General features: G+C 25.7%; 1 protein-coding gene across 3 annotated transcripts; it reads right to left on the reverse strand.

The window, feature by feature from the left end:
• Positions 1 to 450: 450 nt before the first annotated feature.
• LOC112727671 (bZIP transcription factor TGA10) lies at positions 451 to 12691 on the reverse strand. 3 transcript variants are annotated; one of them, XM_025777526.2, is made up of 11 exons: positions 12295 to 12691; positions 12086 to 12186; positions 11332 to 11423; positions 10904 to 11026; positions 10631 to 10699; positions 10436 to 10495; positions 9452 to 9529; positions 9232 to 9307; positions 7970 to 8241; positions 6127 to 6366; positions 451 to 758 (listed from the first exon to the last, which is right to left on the reverse strand). In XM_025777526.2, exons 1-11 carry the CDS (start codon positions 12543 to 12545, stop codon positions 609 to 611), a joined length of 1512 nt encoding a protein of 503 aa, XP_025633311.1. In that variant the 5' UTR covers positions 12546 to 12691; the 3' UTR covers positions 451 to 608. The 3 variants fall into 3 exon arrangements, with proteins under 3 accessions (XP_025633311.1, XP_025633312.1, XP_025633310.1); XM_025777527.3 differs by having other exon boundaries at positions 451 to 754; positions 11332 to 11426; XM_025777525.2 differs by having other exon boundaries at positions 11332 to 11426.
• Positions 12692 to 13161: the final 470 nt, after the last annotated feature.

Raw genomic sequence — 13161 nt, forward strand, 5'->3', positions numbered from 1 at the left:
TAAAGTAAACAAAATACTAAAGTAAAAATAGTATACTCTTATCTTTAATTTTGCCTGTCTCCATTTATATACTAAAAACCTATTTTCAAATACTATCTAAAAGTTAAAATGTTGTTTATGGCCAGTTGAAATTTCAAATAGATAAAAAAAAAAAAAGGACTTATAGTGTAAAAATTCAAAAGTTAACACTATAATTTTTTTTTTCATTTTCCCTCATTAATTCAACTCACAAATAAACCCTAACCTCTAATTGAATAATTCGAAATATAAAATATTATGTGTACATAAAAAATTAATTATTAATTCAGTTTTGTATATAAATATATATAATATTTAATTTATTTTTAATATATATTTTATATTTTAACATGCATTTTAATTTATAGAATAACTGATTTAGTGGTCAATTTTTTTTATATACGAAATATAGTTGTTAAATATATATATATATAAAATATAAAATATAACATTTTGATTAAGTTAAAACATGAAGAGAATTTTTGAAGCTACAATTAATTAGGGCATAGTTTATATATAAATATATCTAGGTAGCTAGCTTTAGAGCTATATATGTATGTATGGAATATGGCACTATACTATTATTATTATTATTCTTGGCGAGGGCGTGACATCCAAAGAGAACTGAGAGCTCTAAGGCGATGGAAGTACTCCGCTATTGCCAGCAAACACCTTGCGGATTGCCGTGTTGTTAGAATCTGATGCAGACGGTGCAGTGTTTGCTGCCTCAAATTATCTGCCTGTAAAATAATAATAACCACCTTTCATTTATTTCAAACTCAAAAATAATATCTAAGTATCATAACTCATGACTTTTCAATTTTCCTTCTTAGTTTCTTAGTCAAAATCAGTATCTTACAAGAAATTGATTGTCATAATACACTTAATCTAAACAGTTTATTAGGACGGTCTTTTTTACATATAGTAGTAAATGCAACATAATTTAAACATGACTATTACTGAAAAGATAAATTTTAATACTGAATTATTATATATAATTGTCTTTGACAAAGAAAAAAGTATTGATTCCAAATTTTGTAGTAAGCTGGAAAACACACTTATCAAATAGTAGACAAATACATTACAAATATAAACATAACATTAATTTTGATGTATACATAGATAAATAGAACGCCGAATAATTTTAAATTAATATAAAATCCTTAATATCATAATTCATAATTTATAAATATCTAATTGAATAGAAAATTATGAACTATTATACTATAACAAGTTATTACGTGATGTAACTATTACTAAATTATATCGAGTTATAATTTAAATGACATAATTTTTCTATACTTATCTAAAGGTTCTGGATTTAAATCTCACTTCTAATTTTGGAGAAAAAAAAAACTATTACTAAATTATAATTAGACCATTATAAATTTATTATAATCCTATTTATATAAAAAAATTATAAAAGCCTGTTTTGCATGGAGCTTCAACTGCAATAGATTATTAATAATTGTCAACCCCACATGGCAACTATATATATATATTAATATCACGATGGAAAAGTATATGTAAATAATCTTTAACTATCTAATTTTAAATAATTATTAATTAATGATAATTTAAAAAATTAAAATTATTAATTAATAATAGATTATTAATAATTAATTGATTGGATGTTAATTACCTAACGAAATTCTACCATGATAAGTTAAATTGGACCATTGGAGCAAATTAAATATGACCACATCCAAAGTATATATGTTCGAAGGTTTTGAGGTGAAACTACTAGAACAATCATACTTATTTTCTCAGTCCAACTTTGAAATTAAATTATGAACCCGATCTGCAGCAACACTAACCAACGCACACTGAAATGTTGAATTTTATTATTATTAATAATATAAATTTAATTAAAAATTTTATTTTTTCAGTTAATGTCAATTAAATTCAAGTCATAAACTATAATTTAAAATTCTAAACCTTAAATTTTACTACTAAACTCCTAAAACTCCTCCAAAAAGTTAGATTAAACAAATAATTTTATAATAAAAAATTGACTTATATTAATTACTTAAAAATTGATTTTTATACTTCTATTATTATTATTATTATTATTATTATTATTATTATTATTATTATTATTATTATTATTATTATTATTATTATTATTATTAGGTTTCAAAACTAGTCAAATTTTAGAACACGTTTAATGGAAAAAAAATTCAAAGAAAAGGTGGCAATGAATCCTCTCTTTTAGTGAAATCAGACATTACGTATCTGGAGATGGAATCGATTGTCTCCCAAGATGTTAATTATTGTGTGACTCATCAACTTGATGACAACTTCTTAAAGCTTTCGATTTTCTGAATCCAAAATGGCGGCAACAATAATAGCTTGGACCATTCATATATACCGAAGGAATTATAATTTTCTTATTTTCAAGACAACTTTTGCCTACTACTACTAGCTAGGGAAACTAAATCTTCTGCTTTATTGTTTTTAATTTTATTCCTATCCCTACTTTAAATAATATATTAACCAAACTAATTAATTAATAATGCAACTATTTTTTTAAAAAGAAAAAGAAAGAAAGAAATATAACTATCACTTAAGACTAAGAGAGATTTTTCTGTTTGCTTGTTTTAATTATTAAGTCTTTTGTTTTAAAACAAATGCAATTATCTACTATTTTGTTCACTAAAAAAAAACTAAACGATAATCATAACAGAAACAAAGACAAGTTTTTCATTCTTTCAATGTCTACATATATTATCATAAGGGTAATACTAAAAAGATAATAATTTAAAATTATTTTATTTAATTTAATATTGGTTTAATTATTCTGTATAGTTTTGCGAAATTTTTAATTAAGTGCCTATACTTTTTTTTTCTTTTTAATCGGATCCCTGCACTATTTTTTTTTTTAATTAGGTCATTTTTTGTAGTAATTGGCTTAATTGTATAGGAAAAGGGAAAAAAAAAGTGTAGGGACTCAATTAAAAAAAATTTAATGCAAGAACTCAATTAAAAAAAATATAAAAATCTAATTAAAAATTTTATGAAACTATAGGAACTAACAGAATAATTAAGTCTTTAATATTTATAATTTTATGTATATAATATTTATAATTCCACACTTATTATATTTATTATTATGTATTTATTATGACAATAATTAATAAATATAGACAAAAGCTAAAAAAAAAAACAAATTATAACTACATATGGTTCTCACATTATGACCCCAAACATTTTTTTTATCATAATATAATAACCAAAATCATTTAAAGTTTCCTTATTGATATAATAATAAGAAGAAAGAGACCTATTTATTAAACCAAAAGATTTGGTTGTGATAATTAAAAATCATATTATTGTAATCTTAGCTTGTTACCGAACTGTTCCTCTATTTCGTGTTATTAATGATTGTTTTTGTTGGTTACTTAGAACAAATTCAAAGAGGTTGTGTTCTTCAGTGACTTTATAATTAAGATTAATTATTCATTCATAGAAATTAAGCAAAGTTGGTCACCCAACCTAGCTAGTTACCATATGAAACTTAAGACATCTGCCAATTCCGTTACAAGTTGTATTTCATGGGATAATTAAATTATATATATATGGATCACATGGATATATACTTATTACGTTGCGTTTATAAATATATTCTTTTTGAGATAGAAATATTAAGTTAGTAGAAATAGATAAAGAAAATTATAGGATAGAAATTTTTTAATTTTTCTTACTATTATCTCTAGAATGTAGAAAACATAAAACATTTATATGACTCTTATCTATATTTTTTTTTTTTTTTTTTTACAAAAAAGGGACAGAATTCAAACACAACATTATAAACTGGAAATTTCGGTATAGTAATTAAAGCATGTTACCCGTTTAATTCATAACATCTATCATTTTATTATTTGTACATTAATAAATAATTCAAATCATAATTGGTTAAAAACTTATTTAGAAACATATACGTTTTTATTGATAATTAATTTACAGTACAAATGGTAGTAAGTACTTATATATAGAGGATAACTATAAAAAATATTTACTAAATAATATTGTACCAAAAATATAAAATTAAATGATATATCAAACAGAAAAATTAAATTATAAAATGAGATATTTTAAAGGAGCCTATATCACAACTTTTAAATAATTCAACAAATTCAACTAGTGAAACCCATTATTCTTAATATGCTTTAATCTATATGAATTGAAAATATATAGAAGGACTCTCATTATTATTTAGAGTTTTTAATTTAAAAAAAAAATCTAATTTTTTTATACTAAAAAATTAAAACTCTAATAAACTATATATGAAATCTGTCTAAATATCATAAATTAGATATTACTTTATTATTGAAGTGGTCAAAAGGCAAGTTATTATGAAGGGTCTTGTGTGGTGTCTTGGAGTAAAACGGTTATGACCATGACATCACATAGATATGGGGTTCAATGGGTATCTTTGGAATGAGGATTTTAACAATGAGGGACCACCGATCTGCCCTAGTCTCACGTGTATATGATCCATCACATTTATGTTGGATTAGAAGTATGAAAAAACCGTAGGTATTCTATGTTAGATGAAATTATCAACTATGATAGTCTCTCAGATTTGTAGCACAAAATAGATGGGATATATATTATGTATTATTCTAAAAGCTGACTGTTCTTTTAATTTAGAATATATACTTCTCTTCGTATTAGTAAAATGTATTTGTGATGATGTATATAACTCTTGAGAGATTTATCTTAATAAGAACTAACATGGGAAATAATTTTTAATTTTCATACCAATTTTTAATTATAAGTCCTCTCTTTCTTTCATACACAAACACAAACAAGTATTAGAAGTTAGAACCCTTGCACACGGGAAATGACAACCATCAAATTTTAAGTTTTTATCTGATATGTAAATATATTTAACAAGTAATAATTATTAGTAACTTACACTGAAATATAAAGGAAAAACATTTATAAATGAAACACATATTCGAAAATTTTAAATTGAAATCATGGCCGTACAATAAACAATTATCACAAGTTTTGAAAAACATTTTTCCTGTAAACAACATTTAATAGTACAGTTATCATAAAAGTTTATGATAAATAAAATAAAAACAGCACAGATATTTTTTTTTTATTGTTATTGTTATTATTATTATTATTATTATAAAATAATATTATTGAAGTACATCTACCAAACACACCTGAAATGAAAATGATTAAGAAGTCCTTTTCAAGAAAAATCAACATTGCCAAACACTCTCTATCTCCTCTCTTCCACGTACTGAATTTGAAAATGAAGGGACAAAAATTTATTTTTATAATCTATGATTCTAGATTCCATGTAACCACCTCATGAGAGTGAGACATTCATGTAATAAGAGGTAGTTCATCGGAGACAGGTTGGAGTAGGTTTCCCTACCCAATATCAAACTACAACATATTCTTCTTCCTACTGACCCCCCAACCCCACGAGATCAGTTATACAAACATACATATAAAAAAAATAATAAATATCATTTTCGATTCTGACTATTTATTCGTGTGTTATGATACTATTCATTTTAAAAATTTAAACTAATAAAGAAAGATAACATAAATTGTTAATATCTCTAATAATTTAAAAGATAAAATATCTCTCTATAATTTAAAAACTCTAATTGGTTTCGTCTAATTATTGAACTAACTGGTTCAAACATTCTCTAATACATTAGCAACTTATTATTTACAAGAACTACTTAAATCAATTACTTAAATAATTAGAAATTAATTTAAAGTTTTTAAAAATTATAGATGTATATTTTGTTCTTCAAACAAATAGTTAGATACCAAAAAGAAGAGTATTGACTCAAAAAAAAAAAAAAATACAAACATTTATTATTATTGGTAAAAAATATCAATAGGGGACCACAAAAAAATACTAGCAAATCAATATCACACGGTCACAAATCTTTGTACTACTCAAATCACATCCACAACAAAAATTCAACATGCATTAATAAACATTATTGTTATATGTATTTTATGGTATTTTCAATCATATATAAATGCGACTTGGAAGTTGGAAGAATATGTTATAATTAGTCAAAGGCAATTAATTAAAGTTTGTAATGATTGATTTAATTAACGTACCTGCCTAAGGAAACCTTCGATAGTTGAAAGCTTGCTCATGGCCACAGCCATTTGTCCCATGTAATTAACCATGTTTGGTGGAGAACTCAATGAATCTGATGTTATGGTTTCTGTTAGTGATTGATTGAGAGCTTCAAGCCCTTGGGATAGAGCTTCTTCTGCCTCACGTGTTGTTTGTTGCAACCCACATATCCCTAATATTTGTTGCTCCGTAAGAGGCTCAATTTGAGCCATAATAACCTAATTCAACGCACATACATTAATATTTAATAATAATAACTTTGTTCTCAATAATAGATCTATCTAGTTGATATTTGAAATTTTCAATATTCTATACAATTTTTCCTATGTTATTATTTATATTGAATGTTTTTTATATCAAATATCATTTTAATTTCTATGCTTGTTTTCATATAATACACGTAAGATATGCATGCGAACAAAATTAAATTATGTACAATGGATATATAGATAAAATTAAAGCATTTTTGTATGAGAAAGAAAGTGTGCATGGCATGCATATAATGATTAGGTCATGGTGTAGCTAGGAATTAGGTTTTTCTTGTCATATGTATGTTACACAAGTTTTAGGGTTATTGAGAGGTTGTTTATTGATTAACTAGAGTACAAGGAAGAGAGGTGGGTATGGAGGAAGAAACTTTATTCCCATCAAATAACATAAGGAAATAAGACAATGAAAGAAAGAGACCCGTGCCACTTTGTTTCTCTTTCATGCATGGTTCCTTAGGCCACATTTTGATTCCAATATACCAAAAATTGAAGTGAAAGGTATGGCTTTAAGGGAATGAAGCCTAACTATACCCAATACCGGAAACCCTCTATCATCTTCCTTAATTCATTCATCACATTAAATTCATACATTTTCCCTCAAAAAAAAAAAAAAATTCTTTGGTAGCCCCACCGACAAAAGTTACTGAGTCAATGCATTTATTTTATCAACTCCTTTTAAATACAAAATTGTATAACTCTCCCTTGTTATCCTCCCCCTTTTCGGCGTTGAATTTATACTATAGGAGAAAAGAAAAAACTTCAATTTGAAAAATAGGGGAAAAATGTTTCTCTTAAAAATTAATAAGAAATTATAGGCCTAGCTAACCAAGGACATCTTGACAAATTTTAATTCTATGTACTTGAGCTCTTATGCGTTAGTGATGTAATAAATTTATAAAAATTTCTATATATTGTGAAATATTCATATACTTATATCTAATTAGATGCTACTATCTCTAGGTTCATAAAAATATTTAAAATAAAAATTTTATCTATATGACAATACCTGATTATTATAATGTAAAAGAATTTTAAATTTACATATATATTATGGAAATTAAACTTTTGATGATTGATGATGAAGATGATTAATAAATCAATATCAAGAGCTTAATGAATTATGAGAAGTCTTATTAATTAGTCCTTCTCCACCCATTCTATATGTTTATATCTTGGTGTTTATTTGTTATTTAGTATATATAGCACAAAATGTTAATTGGGAAATTATATATATATATAGGGCTATTATTATATTCATATCGTACTTTTAAATAACAGTTTTAATTAATGCATTCCAATATAAAATTACGTAAATATATATATATATATATATATAGAAAAAAAATTCAAATACAAGTATTTAAAGTATTTATAAAATAATAGGTTGAATTAAAAATTTAATTTAAATTTATAACAGAAAAATTTAAATATGTAGTTAGTGAAATGATTTGAATTTGCAATTGTATCTGCTATAAATATAAAAATTATGAACAAAAATATATATAGTAAATATAAAAAGAATATTATTTAAAACCCTAGGTAGGAAATGTACCTTAATGAGTTCAGAAGGCCTGAAGCCACCGATCCACATGAAACAGCGTTCAGCTGGTGTTTTCCACATTCCAAAAACAATATGAAATGCGTCTGTTTTGGCCACAATGCTCTTCAGATTAATCACTTGGTCATAATGACCCAAGCAATTTTCAACGTACATTCTTAGCTCGTTCTCCTGCAGGTGTTCCTGCACCGCTGCTCTTAGTTCGCACACTAGACGGTGGTGCTCCTCTAACCACCTTCCATATTCCATGTCAAACATTGCTGCCTCTGAAATTAAAATATACTTATTACTAATTAATTATTTTTTAATAATTAACAAAATAAAAATTAACTGAATGTGTCTGTATTTGAGATTGGAAATAATTAATTAACAAATAACAATCCATCTATTCACACAGTTAATTGTAATAATACACACGTGCTGATGACATAATACATAATTGTATTTGACTTTGAAAATAAAATAAAGTAAACCATGCATGGAATTCTATTCAACATTTATTAAAACTCATTTAACTAATGAGGTTAGACTTTTTTTTTATTGTTGTAGTATTAATATAATATAGTATGATATACGTGTAGTATATGTATACTCTCTTTATTCAAAATATATAATTATTGGTTTGACTAAATACGTTCATTTAAAAAAATCTATCTGTCTATATATATGCAGTAGTTACATTATCTTATAAAGTATATATTTAGACAAAGTGGTAATTATTTTAGAATAGAGGGAACAATAATAACGATGATTCTAATTAAATAATAATAGTAATAATTTATGTGCATATATAAATATGACTTTTTTTTTCAAATTATTTATATTTATATATAATTTATAATTATTTTAGAATGAAGGGAATAATGATGATTCCAATCACATAACAATAATTAATCGTAGTAATAATTTATATCATATATAAATTAAATATCCGTTTTTTTCAAAATTGTCATCCAATATTTATATTCCGAAAATGGCATCTTTCAACCTCCACAAGAATTTCTTTTAACGTCTATGATAAGTTGATAACTACGTTACATACACTTGGTAAATATACAATGCACACCCAATTTCTTTTTTTATTAAGTTGACATTAGTTTTTCTTCTAACTAACGAATAAAAAAATAACAAAAAATGATGAAAATGAAAAGAACGAAAAGGTTCGTGTGTGTGAAGCTACTTGCGAGTTGTGAGGAGTAAAGTATATTAATAATAAATAATAATTATGAGTGAAGGAAGAAGAAGAAGAGAGAGACCTGAGGTAATAGTAGTCATAGGAAGAGGAAGGCCTTGTTCTCCTCCCAAAAGTGCATTTCCACCCATGAAAATGCCCTAAAAGTAGAAAGAAGCATTAATTGCAATGCAAGCGTTACAAAATGATATTAAACCAAAGCAGTGGTCGTGCCCATATTGTGTTACATCAATGAATAAGTAATTAAGTGGATGCATTCCATAAATAAGAGGTTGCTTCCTTACTTGAGCTCTGGCTCTCTGTAACTCTTGTTCCAACTGATTCAGCTTAATCCTACTTGTTTCTAGCTGCTGAACATACGCCTGACCAAAACAAACAAACAAATTAGTAAATTTACGACCCTTCTATATTGTTTTGTCACGGTATCACTTCTTTTAAAAACTTAAATTAATAAAAGAAGGTATATTAATGATTATATCTCTAAGATGTATGTATAAATCGTATATATGTAATTAAGTTTCAATTAGTAAATTGTGTTATTGAAGAATAAAATTCATGTTATTGATCACTTGATTAAAAAAATTTGTATACCTATTTTTTTTTTTTGGATAAATAAATGCTCAGTCTTTTATTTCACATTATTTAAATACATAATTATTCTTAATAAATTTGAAGTAGATAGAGTAATTTAAAGATAATATTACTAAATAACCTAGCTTTAGTTAATGAAGAAAGAGAAGAAAAGAATGTGAGATATAATTGATAATTTAGTAGTGAAGTTTGCATAAAATAGTATATATTGAGAATAAATAATAATAACAATATAATTGTTCTTGGAGCATACATTCATAAAATATTTCAGTATAGTATGCATATATTTCAAATAAACATAGGAGAAGTTTAATTGGTACGTATGTTTTTTAAAATTATATTTAACTTATCTTTAGAAATAATCTTATGTTGGTTTATATATTTATTATTTATATTTATTTGGAATAATAAGGATTGAATTTCAAATTTTTAATCATAAAAAATTCGAGATAATATTATAAAATTACTTCTATTAAAAGTTTATATGAATAAGTATATTTTTAATAATTTATAATTATAACATTTAAAAATATGTAAAATCAAAGAATGAGATCATAGTACTTGTGAAAGGTTTCTCATAAGATAGAGTGCGGTTTGAGAAATGTTTCCAGAAATGTGCAAAACAATAGAAATTCAGAATTGAGATAAAAACTATCATCAAAGGGAATTCACTGAACCTTTTTCCTCAGCCTGCTTTTCCTTGCTGCCTCTCTATTCTGGGCAAGTCTTCTTAGTGTCTGTGCATAACGTTTCAAAAGCAAATACTCTCCATTAATTCTCACTCAAATTTAAAAAAAAAAAAATTATTATTACAGTGAAAAAGCATCAGAAGTGATAAGAGAAAATAAATAAAATAACAGTTGGTGGTTAACCTTAGGATCTGGTGTTTTTGGTCCCTCTTGTTCAGAACTTGAAGTTGTGCCCTTGCGGTTGTTCTCTCGCTATACCATGACACGTGCACATTGACCAGAATATTAATAAGTGAAATACATAATAAAATAACAGGTTTCAAATATGCTACTACCAACTCTCCGCTTGTTGTTCTAATTAATTGAAAAATCATAGATTATAATTGAGCTTAGATAAACTATTATAAATTTGTTAACTATAAAGTATATAAAAACAAATAATTAAAATTAAAGTACCTTTATAGGTTTGGGTGGTTCAGGAGCAGAAGCGGCATTATTTCGCGGGTTGGTTGATTCCATGGACGGCTCTGATGGCCTCTTGGAACCATTGGTTTGGGCAGAAGCCAATTCCGTTGTAGCCTGTGTTTTCCAAATACAAACAAATACACTTTATTAATTAAATGTTCATAATTACATTAATTTACTATTACCTTTTTACCTGCTTTCTAGCAAATGGAATCATATATATACAATTAATTAATTATCAAAAAATAAATATTTAAATATTGTTAATTTTTAAAATCATCTATATAATTAACGATTATTCAACTCCTATAATTTTTTTAAAAAATTCATTAATGCTGTCTTTATATTAAATACAAAATAACATTTTGAAACAAATATTTTAAAGCGAAGTAATTAATAAGTATATGAATATTTTATACCTTGGAATTGGATGGCGGGGGGTCTACGTGCATAGGCTGAGAGGGGAAAATGTTGAGAGTTGGTGGCCTCATTCCTGAAGATGATGAGTTCTCTGCTGAGACAAACATATGTAATAATATATATTATAAGGAGTTCAGCATGATCAATTATAATATATATGAAATTTAACTTTAACAATAGCAACTTACTATACTAAAATGTCTTGATAGTACTTAATATTTATTATATTAATAATAATGTTAAAGGACACAAAGCAAGAAGCTAAGCAAGAGAGGTGTGAGGCCAAGGGGAGCAGGTGTGTAAAATTCATATTGCAAAAAAGGACCTTTAATTTTTATTTTTATTTTATTCTTCTTCATGAGGGATCTGGTCAAAGAAGGTACTAATACGGCAGATATGATATGTGTGTATCTTCTACTGATCATGTTTTTATTGTAACAAAAACAAACCATAAACAACCCATATCCCCTCTCAGATTCTCCCGTAAAACCGAATATAGATATTCTCACATCCATCTACGTATTTAATTACAAGCCAGAAAAAAAGAAAAAAAAAAGTTGACGATTTTGATAGTAAACAATATCTAAGTCGCCGTGGAATGAGAATTTGAAAAAAAAAAAAAAAAGGACTCTCCAAAACTGAAATAAAAAGCAAGGAAGAAAAGTTTTCTCCGCTTTCTCAAAATTTCAACCAAATTGTTAGAAGTAAAAACCAGCTGTTTTTTAAAGGAAAAAAAAAATTCTAGAAGCTCACGTCTTTGGTCTTGAACAGTAGAGGGGTCAGGCTGACCATCAAGATACATGAAAAAGGCTTGATCCAGTTCACCCAAATCATAAGCTCCGGAATCTCTGTTTCTGTGTTATAAATTCATTATTATTATCAACAAATAAATAAAAAACTAAAAGTGTATGATCATGAAGGATGATGAGTGAAACTAACTGCTGACTACTACTAATACTCACAGATAGTTTCCTGGGATAGATGAAGAAGAAGAAGATGGCATCATTCCGAAGGAAATTTGGTGTTGTTGTTGCTCTTGTATTTGATTATGATGATGATGATGATGATTATGATGTAGATGGAGTGGTTCAAGTTGAGTAGGTGTAGTACTTGAGTTGATGCTCTTAAAACTACCACTATTTGAAGCCATGAAAGGCTTTGCTTCTTGATCCTCTTGTGGTGTTTGTTCTTGAATAGTTATAGAGAATCCCATTAATGGTGAAACCGCCTTCTATCTTGTGCTGTTTGTTGCACTTAAAATCATATTTCCTCTCCCCACACGCAACGAGAGAAAAGAAAGAAAGATGAGAGAGAAGAGAGCGGAGAGAGAGAGTCGGTTATGAAGGAGAGAAAATGGAATTGAATGCAAAGGAGGGGAGAAAGAAAATTACATAATGACAAATGCCTTTTTTAATATAAAACAATCCATTCAATTTAAAAATTAATAATAAATTTTAAAAGTTTAAAAATATGATAAAATAAAATTTAATTATTGTACTAATTATTAATTTGGTATCTGAAATTTTTTTTGTAAGGGTATCTGAAAAATTTAAGTGGTGATAAAAAAATATCTAAAATATTATCGATTAAACAATTTTTAAATGATTTGAAAATACGACAAAAATAATAAATAAATATTATATTTTTTATAAATAATAAAAAAATTTTGTATTTAGTAAATAACTTATCTATTTGATCTGAATTTTTGTGGTAATATTTAAATAAATATTTAATAAATACATGAATTTTTTTAATAAATATTTAATAAATACATAAAAAATTCAGACTAAAATTAATCTCTAGAATATTTTTTAGTTTTCAAAAAAATA

This window comes from Arachis hypogaea, chromosome 12 (genome assembly GCF_003086295.3).
Source record: "Arachis hypogaea cultivar Tifrunner chromosome 12, arahy.Tifrunner.gnm2.J5K5, whole genome shotgun sequence".
Taxonomy (NCBI): Eukaryota; Viridiplantae; Streptophyta; class Magnoliopsida; order Fabales; family Fabaceae; genus Arachis; species Arachis hypogaea.